Source organism: Rutilus rutilus, assembly GCF_951802725.1.
Source record: "Rutilus rutilus genome assembly, chromosome: 5".
In the NCBI taxonomy this organism is placed as follows: Eukaryota; Metazoa; Chordata; class Actinopteri; order Cypriniformes; family Leuciscidae; genus Rutilus; species Rutilus rutilus.
The window spans coordinates 35,602,258-35,623,787 of NC_140213.1; the positions used below are offsets into that span (position 1 = coordinate 35,602,258).

General features: G+C 39.5%; 1 protein-coding gene across 1 annotated transcript in view; it reads right to left on the bottom strand.

Moving 5' to 3' along the window:
• Positions 1-60: 60 nt before the first annotated feature.
• cmip (c-Maf inducing protein) overlaps positions 61-21,530 on the bottom strand; it is a 30,017-nt gene continuing 8,547 nt past the window's right edge. Inside the window, exons 2-21 of the mRNA XM_084409838.1 lie at positions 18,678-18,803; positions 18,535-18,585; positions 17,351-17,512; positions 15,918-15,959; positions 15,574-15,636; positions 14,567-14,647; positions 14,370-14,473; positions 13,268-13,372; positions 12,078-12,449; positions 10,719-10,784; positions 9,593-9,619; positions 8,777-8,825; positions 8,313-8,420; positions 8,095-8,211; positions 6,340-6,480; positions 6,020-6,067; positions 5,745-5,891; positions 4,195-4,300; positions 3,381-3,451; positions 61-2,873 (exon numbers count right to left, since the gene is read on the bottom strand). Coding sequence (XP_084265964.1) covers positions 2,820-2,873; positions 3,381-3,451; positions 4,195-4,300; positions 5,745-5,891; positions 6,020-6,067; positions 6,340-6,480; positions 8,095-8,211; positions 8,313-8,420; positions 8,777-8,825; positions 9,593-9,619; positions 10,719-10,784; positions 12,078-12,449; positions 13,268-13,372; positions 14,370-14,473; positions 14,567-14,647; positions 15,574-15,636; positions 15,918-15,959; positions 17,351-17,512; positions 18,535-18,585; positions 18,678-18,803 — 2,040 coding nt within the window. The 3' untranslated portion in view covers positions 61-2,819. The remainder of the gene's footprint in view (positions 2,874-3,380; positions 3,452-4,194; positions 4,301-5,744; positions 5,892-6,019; positions 6,068-6,339; positions 6,481-8,094; positions 8,212-8,312; positions 8,421-8,776; positions 8,826-9,592; positions 9,620-10,718; positions 10,785-12,077; positions 12,450-13,267; positions 13,373-14,369; positions 14,474-14,566; positions 14,648-15,573; positions 15,637-15,917; positions 15,960-17,350; positions 17,513-18,534; positions 18,586-18,677; positions 18,804-21,530) is intronic.

A 21,530-nucleotide genomic window follows, 5' to 3' on the forward strand; every position in this document is an offset into this window, starting at 1 on the left:
ACAAATGGCTAAACTAGTGAATGTAAAGGTAAAATGCATCAATAAAAAAGCTTTGAAAGCTTTCTATTTGAAACATATTCACAGACAGTTTATTTTGATTGAAACTGGTTCACATATTAGGCTTATTTTCCTGTTGAAGGTTGTGTGTTCTCATTACAACAGCCACAGAGCAGCAGCAGCAACCCAGCTGTAGATAGAAGCAGAAAACACAGAAGAAATAAGGGCAGCAGTTCTATCTGCAAAAAACTCCAGGAGTCATGGATAATGTAGTTCATTCTGTATGTACACGCCTGTGCTGCAGGGGCCGCGAGGACCCCAGCCACATCATATTAAGACTCAGTCTCAATTCAACATTACAAAAAGCGCTTTTCAAAGAAAAGAAGAAAAATAAAAGCTGAAATTAATGAGACATTATATGTTGATAAGGAGACATTGGAAACACAGATAGCACAGTGAGCTCCACAGGATATTACAAATTAATCAGGAAACAGTTGACTGAAGTATAAACTGGATTTCCACCCCAATAGATTAGCCATCAGTTCAAAGAGATGGCTTCTTTTTTTAACAAAATGAAGGCTGGGGGAAACCCAGCCCCCCTAATCCTTCCCCGCACAGAGAAAAATGGTCCACTGTTAGGACTGAAGACCATTACAAAGTGTCAGTCACATTACCACGGCTTGAGTTTCAGCAGTGCACAGAATGGCACAGTTTCTAGCCACTCACGAACGCACCTTATTAACACACATTCCCAATATAATCCATCGGTTTACTCCATGCACGTAAACTCTGTCCATCTTTCACTTTTAGAAACACGTATTGATCCATATGGTAAGTGGTTGAAGGGGGCTAGTGCTTTTACCCTTTATATTTAAATCCGTATGATCAAATTGCAACATGCAAAAAGAGAATTAAACATACAAAAGAAACAAAACAGGCAACAAAAATGGATTAAACATATCATACAGTCTAATAAAAAAAAAAAAAAAAGACCTGAACGCAATGACAGTACACTTGGCCTGGGGGGCGGGGAAGGGGAACAAAATTAGGTGACCATATGCACGCACGCATCTCAAAAAGTGAAGGCAACAAAGAGTCTCCCAAAAACACGAGAGAAAGAGAAATGGGAAATTATATACACTCATATGTACATTAAACAGTATGCAAGATGGCAGGTGCCCAGTACTGAACGCCCCCCTCTGGACGGCATCTACATCTGTGTGAAATTGAATGCGCACACACCAAGCAGGACCTACAAAAAACGCTACTTTCAAGACCGGCCACATGGACGGGGCAGCGACTCTATCTAGATATAGTTTAAAGTGGGAGTGGAGACAGACACGCCTTTGTAAACATGAAAAACTCGAGTTAGGACGGCAAATTGATTGTTTTATTTCTGACCGTCTTCATGAGATAATCATTTTTTTTTACTACAAGATCTGTCTCATTTCTCTACAAGTCAAGATATTGTATGTAACTTATTACAGTGGTCATAAACTATACGTTCGCAGAGACGTTAACCAAAACAAAGCGAGAAAAAGAAATATAAAAAGGTTCAACTGCATAACATCGCACAAATCTTGGCTCGATTTGATATAAATATGAGGAACATTGTCAACCGTTGTGGCAGGACGCTCTTTGTGGACTCCTATCGACCACTAGAGGCAAAGTTTACAGAGAATAATAAAGCCTATTAATCTGTTTAAAAGTCCATAATGTTTCTATGTACAACTTAACTGACTTTCCTCAGAGTTGCTAGGTGATGCAATCTTTTACTGAAAATGTTTTAGGCACCATCTTGGTTCAGTACATTTGACAAAAGTACTTAATAAAAGAAAAAAGGACCAGAAGGGGGGGAGGGGGCTCATAAATACAAAGTAGTCCCAGACTACTTCCTGGACGACGTTCTCTTAAATATGGGTGTGAAGTTAAAATTACACTGTACAATGTGGCTAAAAAAGGAGAGATAAGAAAAAAGGAAAAGAAAATGACAAACAAAAACTCTTTTTTTTTTGAGAGAGAGAGAGAGAGAGAGAAGCCCCTGAAATGTTTGCATTAAAAATGGGGATACGTCGATTTTCTTTACAAACACACATATGAAAGCAGTGTATGGAAAAATATGCTTATTCAAGTTGATAAAAAATGATTTTCAGAGCGATAGAGATATAGAGATGAACATGTCAAGAAGTGAACATCGTTAACAGACACATTATACACAAGAAATCTCTGTGAGGATGCAAAAATGACAGATTTTGATCCGACAGGACCAAGCACACATGTAACAAGAGCAGGAAAAGAAAACGAAAAAAAAAAAACCAATGTGGAAATTGGCTTTCCACAGAGGAGGTGATATCAAAACTGTACTGGAATGTGGCTCTGAATATTCAGGCCTTCACCAGACGCTGGTACCACAGGGGAATTGGCTCCAGGTGGTTCAAGGAGAAAGGGAGAAATCAACTGTCTCTTCTATGGGGACGAAAAAGAGACGCCAGTTATAGGTTAAAACGAGGGACATGGTTCCTCTGAGGGGGTTTGAGATAAAGGCGAGAACGAGATAAAGTCCCCAGGCGATGTCGCTAGAAAGGTTCCTGTGCTGTCTGATGATGTCACGGGACATATTCTTGCATTGTGATGCCGCTACAAAGAGCGTCCTCAGATTCGGATGAGACACTAGGTGATTCTTAAACGTTTATGATATTATAAGAAGGTCCTTGTCGTTTGAATGATGTTCCTATAAATACAGTCCTCGTTTCTTGATTACGTTGAGTTCGGATGATGTGTCAGCGACTTCCTGTGTCTATAAACCTCCTCGAGCATTGCGTTCACCACGCCTCTGTGTAGCGAACGTCCACTTCCTTTAGATTGGGTAGTTTCGCCTGTGGGTAAGATCGGAGAGAGAGAGAGAGGTTTAGATATTGAGATGCTTAATGCGACATTCCAGACGGGAACATAGTTTTGGCCCAGATCCAGCCCACGTGGATTTCCACAGGTACCAGATGTGGGCCGGATCTGGGCCGACACCATGTTGCTGTCTGGGATGTTCCTGGAAAACATTCCTATCGGCCCATCATTCTCTGATTTTAGGGTCAAGTGTACAATTGATTGATCTATTGTTGAACCAGGAACAAGTTTTACTTGTGTAAATCACATTGTGCACATAGGCAATAAAAAATAGCCTGCATGATAAGATTTGAAGGTGAATATGTAATTTATGCACCATTAGTGTCACCAAATGGAATTGGGAAAGTAGAGACTGGTTGTAATGCTCAAACAAATGGATGTTTTAAAAGCAACACAGAATCACAGTATTTACATTTTTTGGGGGAAATAAACTAGGGTCGGTAAGATTTGATGTTTTTGAAAGAAGACATCAAGCCTCTTACCTTCAGGTCCTCATAGGTGTCTGCAGTGAGTTTAGTACTGTTCATATTCAGGCTGCACAGGCTTTTCATAGCTGCAAGGTAAAGTTGAAATAAGTTAGTTGTCCTACATGTTAACTAATATAAACCATAAATGTGTCAGGAGTCCGGACACACACTAAAGGCTCTTTACAATCAAACATTTTTTGTTTTCTGCATTTGTTAAATGGATGGTTCGGCAAAAAAAAAATGCAAATGCTGTCATTTACTCGGATGCTTAGACCCATACAACAAAAATAGATGATGGTTTATGTGTCCAAAGTTTGGGTAAAGTGAAAGGACCTGACTGAAATTTGAAAGCTGATGATCTTCTCTTATTAAATCTCATTTGTACTTGTGGTCAAATTGTGGCCAGGCATAACAGCATGTCTGAAAACCCACTGGTTCTTGTGCGTGTTACGTGACGTGGCAAAATTAAAAACACGACTGCAAATGACATTTGAGATCTACGGCAGAGAGGAAAATTATCTGCGAACAATGACTGTGGTTTCAGAAGACTTGGACTAGAGTGCATGAGTCACATTTTATGATACTTTGGAGCTTGACGGTATAAATCACCATCCACTTTTGCAACTATATATGAAAAACAGAAGCTCGGACATTGTGTTCTTATTTTTTTCTTAAGAAAGTAAGCCATACTGGTCTTTAATGACATGAGGGCAAGTAATTCATGACAGGATTTTCATTTTTTGATGATTTTGGACACCTTTTGGACTCTTCAATTCAGCAGCAGCAGTTTTTTAACAGTTCAGAATGAAGGTAGCTGGATATATCTTACAGCTGAGGGAGAGCAGGCCAGCGTCCGTGACTGGAGTCTCACACAAGTTCAAAACCTGCAGACAGGCCAGATGCTCTGAGAGCAGACGGAGCCCTGCATCTCCAAACTGAAAAAGAGAAAAAACAAGTCAAACAATGTTTGAGAACGTAACAAAAAAAGTATACTTTTATTCAGCAAGGACACAGTAAATTGAACAAAGGTGACTATTATAATACTGTTCATAATAATTTGTAACATTATAATACTAACAGTCAGGGCCGAATTTACCTTATTTTGTGACATTAGCCGCTTTCCGACCGGAGGAACCTTTTCACAGTTCCTAGAACTATTGGCTAAAGTACCCGGATGTCGGCGTGTTCGCACCGCAGGAACTGGGAACGATTTTAGTTCTAGGAACTCCATTTGTAGGAACTAATTTAGGTCCTACTTCAGAGTAGGGTCTAAACCAGCACTATAGGAACTATCTGTGACGTTAGTGTACGCTGATTGACCGAACGCACGCGGAACACCAGCACCCGTCATTTTTAAAACAGCTATATGTAAACACACAGATTATAGCCTATATATTTACTCCAGAAACTAACTATACAAACATGGAAAACAGTGATAGATGGGTCTCTAAACCTTTATGCTGAAGAGAAAATCCAACGCAACTTTGAGGGGAACAAGTCAAACATGATTATGTTTATCTGGCCAGCTAGCAACACTGGACATCAACCACACGGCATAGGCTAATAACCTTTTTTCATATACTGTCTACTTTCTATAACAGTTCTATCTAATAAGATATTAAACAGTACTGTTAGACAGATTGCTAACTAATAAACACAGAGAATGCGAGCATTGTTTGCTCTGGCGTTCTCAGCGCCGCCAAAATAAAGGTCCGTCGCGCCGTCAAAATAAAAGTCACCGTGCTTGCGTCACTCCCTTACCCCTCCCTACCAGTTCCTATGGCCACTTGGCCAGTGCGAACGCAAACAGCAAAACCGAGTTTGGGGGAGAGTAGTTCTTAGAACTGTTTAGAAGTGGACAGTTCCTAGAACTAGGTTCCTAGAACTACTTGGTCGGAAAGCGGCTATTGTGACAATTTTTGGGCAGCCCCAATACCACTACAAACTTGTATGGTCAGATACTTGTATGAGTCATTATATTATTGGAGTTACTAGGTTTAGTCATAAGCTCTTTCATTGGTTAAATATTTTCAAAACCCACAGACAGACATAAAGGGTGACCGAGTAATGATTTATAAAAAAAAAGAAAAAAAAAAGATTAAGATATGGAGATACAAGGTTTCTGCCTGACAGCAATGATATTTTAAGTTTGGTTAATTTAGATAGTAGTTGTCTTGCAGCGTTTTAGCATTAGAGTGAGACAATAATAATAATAATTAAAAAAATATTATTTCTCCTTAGTAATCGGGCCCTCCTGGACGTCCCGATTCTAAACTCACACAGCTCCTTGTTCAAGAGCACATTTGCTAGACTGTTATACAACAGTGGAGATTCTCTGGAACTATTGGGACTGTGGAATGAGCAAAAGTAAACACAGACCTGGGTGGACCACAGGTTGAGCTGTTTGAGGGATGGCAGTTTGATGAGCTGTTCGGCGCAGGCACTGGTGACGTTGGTGAACGCCAAGCTGAGGTTCTCCAGATTGCCGAAGGAACCGGAGCTCAGCAGACGAGCCAAGTCAGCATCCTAGAGTAAAAAAATACGAGGGGAAAAAAGCCTTGAGAAAGAATGTATGGTACTGTTTTTCACTAAGAAAACAACAGCATGGATGCAAGCACATACACGCATTGTAATTTACACAAACACACACTCACCGTAGATTTAGAGGGCAGAGTGAGTCGAGTAGGACCTCCTTTTCGTTGCTAAACAGAGAGAAAGATATGACTAGTTCTGCAGTTTTCAGTTCAAACAACAGGTGGCGCTTGAGAGTCAGCACTGTATATACGTAGGAAGTTCGTAAATGGGTCACTTCTGTCTTTCTGTTAATGGGAGCACTGCGTTAAACCAACAGTCAGAGCTCGGCCTGTGAAGGCAGCAATGACTGCTCAATGACTGGCCCACTGTGTTATTGAAATCTGCACGTGGCGGTGAAAATATCTCGGTGTTGATTTGTGAAATTGGTTTGTGCACTCACCAGTTCTTTAAGCTCCCTCTGCCTGTCGCACAGCTGCTCGTACATGCGCAGACCGACCTGGGTGCTCTCCAGGGTGGAGATGATTTGTAGCTGAGTGTCCTTGTTCTCTATGATGTTATACTCCAGCATCAAACACAAGATCTGCACGGCAGAAACACAGGGATGAATGTTTTATCCTACATGCAGGTTTCTTCACAGATAATGTAGTGAGCTGCCTTGATGTCAACTTGGAAAGGATTTGATCCTTTTCAGGAGCAACAACCCTTAACGGCCACTTTCCAGAAACCATGTGCTGCAGAAACTGTTCCTAATGTGACACACTTGTCTAAAGGTCTAAAACTTCAGAGAAATTTTGCAGGGAAAAAGGTATTTTGTCTACTGTCAATACCGTAGCAATGTATGTATCACAGAAGTCACTTTGTTGGGCAACACAACAAATTTGTGTGAACCAGTTGCGAAATCCACGCAGGGAAATGTTTCCCCAAAAATCTCACGCAAAGTTCCCAATTGTGTGGATTCCTACTGAAACAACTGGATTTCACTCGCGAAAATTGATTCCAGTGGAATTTGACGTCTGAACGTTGTTAAACTAGCAAAGTTGAACTTAACTCTAATAAACACAAAAACATAGCGCATACAAATATCGGATAAAACTGTAAAATATCAGCTGACGTTTAAATTAGACTTTAATCATTGCAGTGCATTCTGGGATTGCCAAATACACAAAGGATACATGCAATGTTGTGTTCCTGGATACATCGTTGGCCACAATGTAATCAGAGTGTCGACTAACTGGTCCACTTTACTGTTTATTCTGGTCTAGAACTGCCAACTTAATACTTTAAGTGATCAACTACCGTTTATTTAGTTTTTTTCATGTTGTTTATGGGCGAGCTTAACTGAAATGGATCATACTACAACAACAGATGGCTGAGGGAAAAAAAACACACAACTGCAACAGTTTACGCAATAAACGAGAAAAAAAAAGAAGCAAAAACGTGCTTAAAATTTCTGTCTGCATTAAAATATAGATTATTTCAAGCGGAATATACAATTCCGCACATGGACATCTTGTTTACTAAGCCTAGTTGTTATTTCTTCCTCAGAAGCATTCATTAGTACCTTGTAAACACAACTTTGTTTCTCAGGAAGTTGCATAATGCTTGCCAATCAGATAAAACCGGTCAGTGAACAGACTGTGGGCGATCCTTGGTCATGTCCTTTAAAGCTGAGACTAGCAAAACTGTGTCCAAAATCAGCCCCTATACCTTTAAATAGGGTACAGCCATTTGTAGTCCGAAACCATAGTGCACGTTAGAGTGCACTCATTTAATCCTATAATGCACCGCAACAACAAGTGTACAACTGATGTAAACTCAACGGCAAGAAAATACCCATAATGCACTGTGAGGGTTGTGCCGAACAGATCTTACTACTGTAGCTGCCAGTTTGCTAAGTTTTAATTAATTATTAAACAGCAATCAGAAACTAATGTAAAAGCGACTGCCCTTCAGGCTTCGAATTCGCTCACTCGTTTTTATTCACTCCTTCAAGTGGACTATATTAGTGGAGTAAAATAGGGAATAGTGAATGAGGGTATAGGAGGTGATTTTGAACACAGCTTAGGCTTTAGATGCTAGCAGTCTACTGTTTTTGAGGAGCCTTTGGGTTGAACCGTTCATGATGCCAAAAATGTGTTACTTAGGTGGGTACCTTAATACATTTCATCTCAAAGCAACAGTTAGTGATTTGTACCTCCACCATGGTCTGGTTCCCCCGCAGGGCCAAGAGCATGCAGGGTCCCAGTTTATTTTCAGCCAGCGACAGCAGAAATTTCTTCGTCTTGTAGCAGGAGCCCATGAGGATGTGGACCTGTGAGGACGAACAACATCAAACCATTAAAGTAGATATAGTGGCAGGACAAAGACTAAACTAAATGAGACATCTCGTATTTCAAACAAACACTTTCATACCATGCTAGCGAACAGCTCTCCGTCATCATCGCAAGCTACGCCTCCTGGACTGTAGAGCTGGAACCACCCGTCTTTACCAGAGCGCACGCTGAGCAAACAGGAGTGGACCTGTGAGAAACACACACACACACACACGCATTTACAAACCATTACTAAGCCTATAGTGGAAATATTAAGTACGCTGTAAAAAAGTATTACTATGATATTTATCACAACTCAAAATTAAATTTTAGAATAAGAAATAATGTGTTGTTTCAACTTGAAAAATATGTTTGTGCTTGACTTAAAATATTAAGTGCAGTTAACTTTAGTTTAGTTTAATTAAATTGGATATATCAGTATTCTAAACACATTTTAAGTTGTTATAACTAATTGCAGCAACATTTCTTTTTACAGTGTAAGCATTCGACTGAACCTGTAAACTAAACAACACCCTTTCTGCAAACAACCGTTTCCTGTCTCACCTCTTGTCTGGGATCTTCAGCAAACCTCTGAATGACATATTTCAGCTCTCTGTTACAAAAATAAAAAAACAGCAGATCTGTTAGATGACAAAAATTGCCGAAACCAATTATAACAAACCTGTATTACTTTTTCTCAACAATAGATCGCCCTTTCCCATGCAATTACAATGAAAAAGGACTGGAAGCTTCAAAAAGATGCAAAAGCACCATAAATGTATAATAAAAATGGGTTAATTTTAAAAAGAGCTAGTGAGGATGTCAACATTTTCAGTGAATAATGACAAAGTGTGTTTTCCTCAAAAGCTGTAGTATGGATTCGGAAATCTTTTATGGTGCATTTGTGTTGTTTAGATTTTGACAAACTCAACATGACTGCGCAGGACACTTTTAAAAACATCTCCTTTTGTTTTCCACAGAACAAAGAAAGTCATGCGGGTTTGAAATGAAATAAGGGTGAGAAAATGATGACTGAATTTTTATTTTTGTATAAACTATCCCATTAAGTATCATAATGACTCAAACCCCTAAAGGAATGAATTTTAAAAAAATGAAAATTCCATCATCACTCACCCTCATGTCGTTCCAAACCTGTGTTACTTTTTTTTCCAGCGGAACATTACGGAAGATATTTTGAAGAAAAAAAGTCATGCAGGTTTGGAACGACATGAAGGCGAGTTTTCATTTTTGAGTGAACTATCCCTTTAACAAACCAGATTGCTAGTCACTGACATTTCATATCTTAAAGCCTTATTTAAGCATCTCTCTAAATAGTTCTGTATACAGTAGGAGGGTAATGTCACTTATAATGTCACTTACTTTGTAAATTTGGCATGTGCAAGGGCCCTGGAGAGGAGAGAGCAAAAAGAGAAAAACATTGACTCGACTCAGGTACACAAAAAGAGAGGGTGTCGTCATTCCGCATAATTACACAAGTTGCTTTCTGAGTCTACATGTAGGCGTGCTTGCCTTAACACGCACAATGATACAATTTCAAGTAATCTAAAGTGTTGTGCATGTGTGTCTGGGAGGACTTCATCAAATGTTTTTGCATGTGAGCTCTGGGATGCTGTTGTGTTCTAATGAAGGCTGAAAGCTCGGCGTGGCGTACGAGCGCAGGTGAGCCCCCCACCTGTGGCAACTGCAGGGCTCTGCAGAAGACCTGTAATGATGTGCTCTGTCCTGCAGGGCCAATTACAGGAGCCACAAAGGACCCGAAACGCCTCACCCAATACCCACAATCCCACTGCAGAGCCCTGCTGCGGCTCGCCCACGTCAGTACTCTCCCCTGCACGTACACAGAGAGCCCCTGGTATCGTTATGTAGGCTACACATTCAAAACATGAATTCATATTGTACATACACTACCGGCCAAAACTTTTTTACGTTTTTTTTTTAACGAAGTCAAGGCTGCATTCATTTACCCCAAAATACAGTTAAAATAGCAATAGTGTTAATAACCCCAAACTTTTGAACAGTAGTGTAATATGCATTTTAACCTTTGCATAGGTGTTCTTTGGAGCATAAAAACCAAATTCTTATAACATTTTTTTATCAATTATACACTAATCAAGCATCGAGTGCGCTGTGTGGTATCCATTGACTACAGATGCTTTTCAACTTTTGTCAGATGATGCAGTCTTGATCAGACTGGCTAAAATGTGCTCATTAGTTGCTGTTACTGCGGGCCTATAGAGTAATTTAATCAAATTCTGATCCAATTCGCCACTGCAACGGTGTGCAAAAAACAAGTTCTACAGTAAATAGAAACATAAACGTGATGGGAGTGGAGCTAAATTGCAGCAGCTATAATTGTTTTCAGTATTATCTATTCAATTTCAATTTCTAATTGTGTGGCCCTAGTTAAAAGTTAAAACAGACGTCATGCAACCAGTTACAAAGAAAGCAACTGTGAGCAGGATGGGAAGGGAGTAAATGCCCTTACTCTTTTGGGAAGGGGATGGGTTGAAGCAGGCTGGCCAGTGCTGGTCTCCAGTCATCGTAGTCCGATCTGCAGAGAGAAAAGGCCAGAGGAGAAATTAGAGATTCAGAGGCAGGAAGAACGAGAAGTGGAGAAAATAAGAACCTTGTGTAAGATTGGCCAGTATAAGCTGAAACCTCTTTGGCCCTGCTGTGATCTGCAACCGGATGGTTCATAATAAAATCAGATAAAGGAGGTAAAAGGAGGCTAAAAATGGATTCCGATCAATGAATCTGTTATAAATATGCAGACAGGTTTATGGTCACTCCTCCCTGTGATTATAGTGGAGTCTGCTTTTTTATATACCGAAATGATAATTTATACACCACGTGGGACGATTAGCAGTGTTAAAGAGTAACTAACTAAAAGTAGCATTGCTACACTATATTTTTCAGTGCAAGCTGTTTTTAAAATAGCGTATTGTTTACACAATAGGTAGTTGTGCGCTGAGGCTACGCCTTCTTTAACGTGGAAATGTTCTGCGGTTCCTTTCTTCAGTTTAGTCCATCAAGGTCAGATGCGAGTAAAACATGAACATACTAGAGAGCTGCTTTATAGAAGAAATTGAAGCTGTAATTCTAATTGAAAGCGATACTAGCAATGCTTCTTCGTGTTTAAGACTGTAAAGCTGCTTGCTTTATAGCAATATATTGTATAAAGTGTTATATAAATAAACGTGACATAACTTGACTGGAGTGTTGAATTGCAGAGCTTCAGATCAGGTGCTTTCTTAACTGCTGTTTTCTTACCGGTCATTTTTGTTGCATGTTTATTTTGTTATTAAGAGGAAAGCACAGATTTACAGATTCATCCAAATGGTGCTCTCAGAAGCTTTGGCAGCACTGGGATGTTCGCTTCCAATACTCATTTTCCCCATGGTATCGATATCAAAATTGTGGTCAGTGAAAATACTGAGTGACTAGTAACTTCAGAAAACCACCAGCTACAGTGGCTGGTGAGCAAAAAAGTTAAAGTCAAGCCCTGTCTATATATAAAACATAATCTAATCATTATCTAAACGTGATCATGCCCCAAAAAGCTTCAATGTAGTAGCTACTTGTTAGTAACTTGTAGTGTAGCTAACTGGTAGATGGTAGTTTAACTTCATTAAATTACCAATAGAATGTACTTTGGCAAGCTCATCAATTACCATAAAATAAATGTAGCATTATTTATTTGAGGTCCTGTGATGAGGCCATTTACCTCTACCATGTGAGCAGGTTTGACAGCCATTACTGCCTAGAGTAACATCTTAAGACTGGACGGACACATGTATAATTAGAGCGGAAAAATAAAACAAAGATCCAGTGACGCCATACTTACAGCATCTTGAGGATGAGGGCGAAACAGCCCAGCACTCTGTCGGCGTGGGCAGGCAGCTGAATGGACAGGGCGTTGAGCGCAGGGCTGACCAGCAGACAGTCGATCAGGTTGGGCTCGCTGTCGCCCTCAGCAGGGGCCTTGCGCAGTGTGTTAGCGGTGTTATTGTTGCGCTCCAGCTCTACTAGGATCTCGCTGGAATTGACGATGGAAGGTGGGGGTGAAAGGGGTAGGGCAGGAGGGGGAGACAGGGTGGAGGTCAGGGGTGGCGTGGGCGGCTCGGGCCGCAGCAGCCGCAAAGGCATGGGCGGTTTTCTCTCACTTTGCTGCTGACAACCGTTTCGGATTTCCTTGAGACTGGGAGAGTTGTCCCGACTAACAGAAAGAGAAAGAAAAAGATAAGACATAAGCCACTTTCCATGAATTAAACTATTATTTGTATTATATACACACTACTGTTAAGGGTTGGTAAGATTTTCTTAATTTTTCTAATTCTACCTAGAAAACCTCTGGTTGACAGTCAACATTTTCTAAAGGTTAATCACCTTTCACTGTCTATTAGTTGAAAATGATTTGAATGTAATATTATTATAATAGAGTTTTAGGCCCTTTCCATGGAAATTGCCATATTTGCATGCAGTCATACACAAATCACCAGGTGTTAAATTTGCTATACAGCCACTGTATTTGACTTTATTTGACTAACAAGTAACTATTGGACATCTGATTCTGGAAGAACAAATGAAACTTTGACATTAACTTTACAGTAGTTACAGAAATTTGTCGAAAGGCCATTGGAGAGTAAAAGAGAGAACAGAGATGGGGCAGTGCAAGGAAGCCTGGGGAGTGAGCTTTGACAGGTCTCACTCTCTTGAGTAATTGTGAATCATGGAAACTTTTGAAAATAGTTCCTTATTCCTCTCAGGTGGGTGCACCGCGACACAGAGGCTCAAAGTGACGACACAAACAGGACAGCTGAGACCAAAAATGACACTACAGCCATGTCGTTGTTTGACACAGACCAATAAAAGCAGTTGGAAATGACAGCGCGAGTATTTTAAGACGATTTAAGAACCGGCACATACAATTTGATACCATTGAGACGGCAATTATGATTCAGGGAAATGTTTTGAGCACAGGTCCCAGGGGTACATCACATCTCATGGGTTGGAAAACCAGTGAATCGGACGCACCTGTTGATGAACTCTTCGTAGCAAGAGTAGATGGCAGCAAGGCACACCGCCACGAGATTGGGGAGAACCCGAGGATGAGGGCACTGTCCGGTGGGACCGTGCATGCTGTAATAATACATGTAAGAAAAGGTCAGGTTAGCACAGCTCCTGTGTTCAAACGCACACAAAATGACAGCTAAAAGAAAACAAAGCTGTAACAGGAAGTAAGCGCAGGGCTTGGTCCTAAACAGACCATTAAAATGACACAGTCTGATAGATAAAAGGACGTTACAGTTTGTGTACATATGAAGGCCTGTTCTTTGTACGTCAGTGAGGGGGAGTCAGGATAAGGTAACATTGTGTCCTAACCAGGCGCGATGCAACAAGATTCCAAGCTTTTATCGCTTGCCGCACTGCATCGGGTAAGGTCACATGTTTTCTGAACTACAGTTTTGCCTGCAGTAGGCTTGCTGCGACATAACTTGCCCCCACTGTAGTTTAGATTATTTTATAGTAATAAAAATTACTTAGTTCAGTTAAAGAACAGACACTACAATTAAAATGTCTGCTCAATGCAGCAATAGCCAAATGAGAGTCGCAGCACAGATCAGCAGCAGGAGACCGACTTAATTTATCAGGTGACGAGAGTCACTAGCTGACTGACAAGACGATGGCGAAAGATTTGGTTTCAAAGCGAAATGTAAAAGCACCTATTTGGCAATATTTGGGATTTAAACACAATTATAAAAGGGAAGCTGCAATGCGTTAGTTGTGTTTTTCATTAAGAATAATAATAATGAACCCACCATTCAAGCAATAGCCACCCCAGAATTGCTGCTAATTCGTCCGCATGTGAGCTAATTCATAATGGTGCGTGAGCAGAGCGAGTGTTTTCAGTTAATTCCTATGAAAGTTGATCTTAACCGTACACAGTTTATTTTTGCTTAATTAGCGAGGTGAAAAAGAGGGAAAAACTCCAACGTCTCCCAGATCCCCCCCCCCAATATTACCGGTGTTGTCAAATGGCGATTAACTGGTGGGAAAATTCTCTCACCGTCACATCCCTAGCCTGCAGGAATAGTGATGTGTGTTTGTATAAGGGAGGAAAAAAAACCTCACTCACCTGTGAATGAACTTCTTGACCACTTCCATGCCAGCGTTTAGTTCATTCAGAGCCAAAATATACTCCTGAGTAAAGAGACGGAGTCTGGGGCATTTCCCAAAGTCCTGGATCGAGAAGAAAAGACCAGGAGAGTCAGTCAATGATGGTGCGGTGACGCGTGAATTCGAAAGCACATCTGGCGTAGTGCGCACACCCACCATGTTGTGTTTGAGGATTCTCTGAACCACAGGAGTGAACACTTCAATCACCACCATCGACCGAGGACGCTCCCTACAGTGCTGCATAGAGGAACACAATAAAAACCAATCTCGATTAATATATATATTATTCTTAATCATCAGAATCATTTAAAAAATGACTTGGTAAAGTGTTGATATCAGACGATATCATTATAATATGTGACCCTGGACCACAAAACCGTCAATTTTTTTAAATTGAGATTTATACATCATCTGAAAACTGGATAAATAAGCTTTCCATTGATTTTTTAGCATAGGATAATATTTGGCTGAGATACAACTATTTGAAAATCTGGAATCTGAGGGGGCAAAAATATCGAAACATTGAGAAAAACCGGCTTTAAAGTTGACCATTTATGTTTGCGATTGTGCTGCATTCACGCACAAAAATAAATGTTTTATATATTTACGGTAGGAAATTTACAAAATATCTTCATGGAACATGATCTTTCCTTAATATCCTGATGATTTTTGGCATAAAAGAAAAATCAATCATTTTGACCCATACAATGTATTGTTGGCTTTTGCAACAAATATACCCGTGCTACTTGTGACTGGTTTTGTGATCCAGGGTCACATATGCTAATTTGCTGCTCAAGAAACATTTATTACTATCAATGCTGAAAACAGTTGTGCTGCTTAATGTTTTTGTGGAAACCATGCTACTTTTTTCCCCCAGAATAAAAAGTGCAAAAGAACAGCATTTATTTGAAAAATATTTTTTAACATTCTAAATGTATTTATGGTCATCACTTTCGTAAGTATTAACTTCTTTCTCCAAAAAATTTGTTACAAATATTGATAATGCCTTTTTTTTTATTCTAGTGGGTAAAATACCGTTTTCTCTTTTAATTGCAATGTATTGAACACAAGCCAAAAGATTTTAATCAGTAAAAAAAATGAAAGATTTTACAATACTGAACTCATCTGTTCCCCTGAAGAATAGCCAGAATCATCACATTTACCTTGCAGAAGAATTCACACAGGTCGGGGGGAGGGTGGTTATTCTCCAGCAGGGGTGCGATGGCCTACAGACAGATTCTAACCATTAGTCACCTTCCCCACAGACATGTAGAGTCTTGTTTCTTTTCATCCACATTTTCAGGAACTGCATAACCTTCAGAGGCTAGTCCAGCACATCTGTGCATGCATGTCTTGTTTCTATGGCAGTACACTACATTTTCAAATTAATTTTATTCTAGAGCAGGTTTCACTGAGCCTTAAGACACATCACGTAACCCTGCCTTCGTTAACACTCTTATGTGAATGTCTTTTCATATTTTCTTTGTAAAGAAGCAGTCCCACTCACCACAATGATGTTCTCATGGTCCTGAGCGCTGAGGTTAGTGTTCTGGGAAGGAAATGACATGAATGCACTGTTGAGAACTCATCGGCCAGTGATATCACAGCTAAGTGACTCAAATACCACCAAACCCTATTTTTAAAATGTTAATGCCTTCTTGGGAAAGCCTGTGTGATTCGGGGATTCAGCCTTTGACCCAGGGCCAGTGAGATATCTATTTTTAACGTTTTTTACAGTTTAAATGCTTGGTATATGGGATATTAAAAGACATAATATTAATCTGCAAATCAAAGTACAGATGCAGTCAATGTTTTCATTTCTGCAAACACTCTGAGGAAAAGGAGATCTTCGTTCTGGAGCAGTTGCGTATTGTTGCCATGTGAGAAAAAAAAGGCTCAATTAACCACAGTTACAAGGGCAACCACAGTAACTTAACCTGAACATACTGCAGACTCAATATGAGTGGCAACTAGCACCTCAATTTACAGATGACACTCATAACCAGAAAGGTAAGCAGAATGCTGCTCGAGTTCTAAAAGAAAGATGCCAGCTATACTTTAAGGCTGAACGATCAAACATTTGAAGGGACCTCAGACAGAAAAGGGACTCTTAAATGCACAAAAAAGTTATTTTAGGGTTGCTATCTAATCACTTATAGCCCTAAATTAGGAGCCAACTTCAAAGTTCACATGGTATTCTGTTCCCTACATGTGGTTGGCTCTGTCAAATTTGTGAAAAATGTCTTCACTGTCACTTTTGATTAATTTAATGCGTCCTTGCGGAAAGAAATGGTTAAATTATTTAAAGAAACCTCACTGATCCCAAATTTTTATAGTATAATGTATCTGTTATCAAAAGTACAGTGTTTCAGTTTTTGAAGAAATTATTTTATGTAAAATTATATATAGAAAATAACCATGTATAAAACAACTAAATATTGTACAAATAAAAGGTATTTCTCATTTGGCAATTTTCTCTTTTAATTGTAATTTCATAATTTAATTGTAATTGTAAACAAAAATATAAAACAAATCCAATTTTATTTCAGCAAAAATAATATCTGACCAATCTGATCTCCTCAATAAGAAAAGTGACTAACAAATGCACGCACATTTTTCTTTTTAGAGTTCAGGGTTGCTAACTTGTCACTTAAATTAAGTCGCCTGTTTAGTTTTGTCAATCAGGTGAAATTTGTAAATACAATCCCTTAAAAAAAGTAATAGCTCACTTTATCAATATGATGCATTATTTGAAGTATCATTATCCATGACATGTGTTACACATCAAAATTTTGGGCAGACATACAAGCAATAATAGTGATGCATGCCTTAGCAAGCACAATTAAATAGCTTTGCTTAAGAGAAACACTCAATTCTAACAAAATTTATAATGAATCTTACCTCACCAGTTAGACAGGCATGTAAACGTGTGTGACGTACCTCAGCAAGCAGGGTGGAGATAATGTGCAGTGGTGCCTGATGGATGGATTCGTCCTGCAGGGGTGAAGTGAGGGCCATGTCCACCAGGGCCCTGATCTCCTTCAGAACCACGTCCCAGCGGCTCGGGTTATTCAGAACCTTACGGTACTTGTAGATCTTTTTCTGCATATGAATCAGATAACCCAGATTACACACACCTACCTTTTAACAATGCGACCAACAGTTATGAAACCAGGACACATTTTACCGCCATAACGCAACAGTGGTTATATATTACATTACAGCGTCAAGTATGTTGTGAATTTACCCAGAAAAGGATAGGCTTAAGATTTAAGTTCTTATTTTGTTCCATTTTATTGGCCTTGTGTATGGATGATTTTTCAACAACAGGCATTTTAAAAACAAATGTTTAAAACACACTTTTTACACTCTCACTACTAGTTAAATTTGTCTACTAGTATTTGACTTACTAGCAATGTCCAAAAGTCTCTAGCAATGTAGTAGAAATAAATGCATTTTTTAAAGCCTTGAACATTTCCACCACATCTAAAAATATGTGTTGGTGACAGTGCAGAAGAAAAATCGAGATATATACATTCACTCACACACATTATGTTATATTTTATAATATAATAATATATATAATAATATACTTGAATATTATTAAATGGTCATTACCCATTTGTCAATGTGAGTGTGTGTGAGTGCATGTGAGTGTGTCAATGTGAGTGTGTTTGAGTGCATGTGATTATATATATATATATATATATATATATACACACAAAAGGTAGAATCAAAAGTAGAAAATTATTTCTCACAATAATATTCAAATGGTTAATGACCATTACATTTTTTCTTCCAAAAACGATTAAGTGTGGAAATATTTATTTGTCTTGCTAAGACTAAGTGATATTTGTTGTTTCCTTTACATATCATGCCTCATATTTCATATCAATCATGCTCTTATTAACTGACAAGTATTAACTTTTGATAAATCTTTATCGGGGCAAAATTGTTCACAGTGGAATTGAAGCCACAACAGAGGTACTGAATATGTAATTAAGTAGTGGAAGAAACACCCACATACGCACCTCAGATCAAATTATACTCTCGCTAAAACCATGCAAAATGTCATTACACCAATGCTTTTTGCAAATCAGGCCTTCCTAGACGTGTTACCTTACCTTCCACTGTATAGAGTGAAACCACTGGTCGCGTAGATAGCTGTTAGCAGCCTGTGAGTGCACACAAACATTCACAAAATGAGTCAGAGCGTAATCGCAACATGAGTGTGTGTGAATCGAAACAGTGAGGGGGCTGGAGATACCTGCAGGAGGACCGTCCCTCCAGGGAAGCTTAGCTGGACACAGTATTTGGGGGCATTGTCCCAGGACAACAGCTGCAGGTCCTCTATAGTGCTGTAAGACAGAGGGGCCTCCATGTATCCTGTGGGCTACAGAGACAGGAAGAGACACGTTCATATTTGCAGAAAACGTTCAGTGCTTTAACACCTCACAGGGCGAACTTGAAGAAACCTTAAAAGAAAGCTCTACAGATAACGTCATGGAAGGGTGGTTGTATTATTTATTACTTTGCATAGAATATCAAATGTTAATAATATGATGATTGCCCTTTGAATGTCACGCTACACCTTCAAAGTTGCATTGTACAACTCTTGACGTACAAATATTTGAGGCAACGTCCCCCACATAATGATTGTTTCGAATTGTTTCAAAGGTTAACTTAGCAAACTTGGTTGAAGTTGAAATTGTTTGAACTTGGAGTTTTGAGTTGCTAGTCACAATGCACAGCCTACATTATGGATTTCAGCATGGCAGGGTTATCATTCTTGCTTTATTTGTATAAAATTACATTGCGAATCTCACAAATGAGAATAACGCAAAACTGCAGAAATTAATACAGATTTCATACTTGTTATATAATTATTTTACACAACATCTATTTAGAAATACAAGAAACTATTTGAATTTGGCTGCATTGGGATTTTTTCTGCAAAGTATCTTCTTATCTATTCCAGTGGACAACAGATTATGAACAACTCTTTATACATCTGGTTCTCCATTTGGGCCACAAATTTACAGAGAATTTAAGGTTCCCCTTCTTAACAATCTTCATTTGAATTTTGTCACACACGGGCCAGCTCGTTTCTCAGTTCCACTCCTGACTGAAGTGTTGGTGATCACATGACCTCAAATGTCAACAGGCTGTTCCCAATCTCCTTCCCTCTACAATAGCACACTGCAGCTCTTCCTTTATTAGCCGCCCTCCCTTCTTTGCAGCCTGGCAACAGGCTCTTCCATTATTAGCGCCGCCCTCCCTCGGCTTCTTTGCACAAACAGGCTATTGCTTTATTTGCGCTGCTCTCCCTCTAGACTCAAACCAAACCACAGTTCCTGTATTTGTGTCAGCCACCCAGTTCAAGCAGAGCAAACAAGCTGTTCCTTTCTTTGACTCATTCTCTCTGCGTCTCTCGCTCGCTCAAACAAACAGGCAGCTCGTCTCCGTATAACCGAATAAAACAGGCCTGTCTTTTATTTACATCCCCCACTCTTAGGTGATAGAGCAACTGGCTGTTCTGCAACAGAGGTCCTGCTCCCTCTGTTGCAGATTCAAGAGGGCCGATTTCTCTTCCTTTTAAAGGGTCGGTGTGAAAAGTATCTATTGAATGATATCTCATTTTCCAAGAAATCAATCAAAAAATCTGCTAGCAGGATTGTGTTGGGTGGAATACGTGAAGCAAAACAAGTGGCCAGAGATGGGAGAAACACAGAAAACTACTGAAGTCTACTTATCTCTCATAAAATCAGGTTAAATAAGTCTCCACAGGGGTTTTTATATATATATATACACATACATAAAAGGCTGTCATATCTACAATATCCTGTATGACAAAGTGCCGGCAACTTGCGGTGAGCTTGATGTTCTATCTGCTTATCTTTGTCACTGTCCTTTCCTCTCTCTCTCTCTCTCTCTTGCTATCTGTCCTCCTTTCCACATCTCTGTTCCAAGAAGTCCTCTGATTCTTCTTCCTTCGTCTCATTCAGCCAGTTTTTCATGGTGCAATTCTTCTTTAAGGAGGACTTCAATAGCTCTCCTCTCACCATTGCTATGTTGCCATGGAAACAAAGAGATGAAATAGAGACATATGTTTTTTTTTTTTTTGTTACCAGGGAGATCCAGATGGAAAACGATGTGGAGAAAAACATCAGTGTGTTCAGGTGGCGTCTCTATAACTGACAAACTGATCTTGGAGAGCTCCCGTCAGCGCTGCACCTACTAAACCATGAGGAAGCACAGCGAAAGCACCCATTTCTCAGCTTCTGATATTGATATCTGATATATCGGCAATACACGATATTATCGTGCGTTTGGGGGGGGACAATAGTTTACTTATTAGATCATTTATTTGCTTGTTTCTTTTTCTTTACTCATTTAATTACTTCCTTTGTGTACCTGACTCGGAGTATTCCATTTATGGCTGTTGTGTTGTTAATAAAGCATTAAAAACCGAAGAGTATTTCAACATGTCAGCGGGAAACTTACGAACACATATTATCCTCTCATTTTACAGATGCAGCATTTTGACTGTAGTTCTGCACGAGATGACTCAGAACACATTTTCATAATGTCTTGGGTCAAGAAAGAGCATTTGAGATGCATTTCCTCCTTCCTAAAGCTCGCTCTATCACGCGCATATGCGCACTTCAATAAGCCCAAAAGAAGAAGGTTAATGTGTTTACATGGCGGGAGAAATCGGGATAAGGGGTGTCAATCGGTTTATGGTTAAGCCGTTAAGGAAAACGGGTTAGCGCGTTTAAATGACCACATGCATTGTCGACTTAAGCATTATCGGGTTAAGAAAAGCACATGTGCATTTAAACACACTCACTTAATTCCCTCAAAGTAAAAGTAAAAGCAAAACCTGACCAAGCTTTTGGCATCTGTCGCTGCCTTAACGCCGCATTCTCTCAGAGACGACGAGATGCATCTACCTCAACAAGCTGATAACGAAAGCCTATATTCAACTATCTTAATTCACTGGCTTAAATGTGGACCATACATTAATGACACTGAAAAAATGAGAAGAATCAATATTTCTTGTTAAACAAGTTTTTTATTTTTTAAGTCGGTGTCTGAAGCTGCTTTGGATTTTCACAGA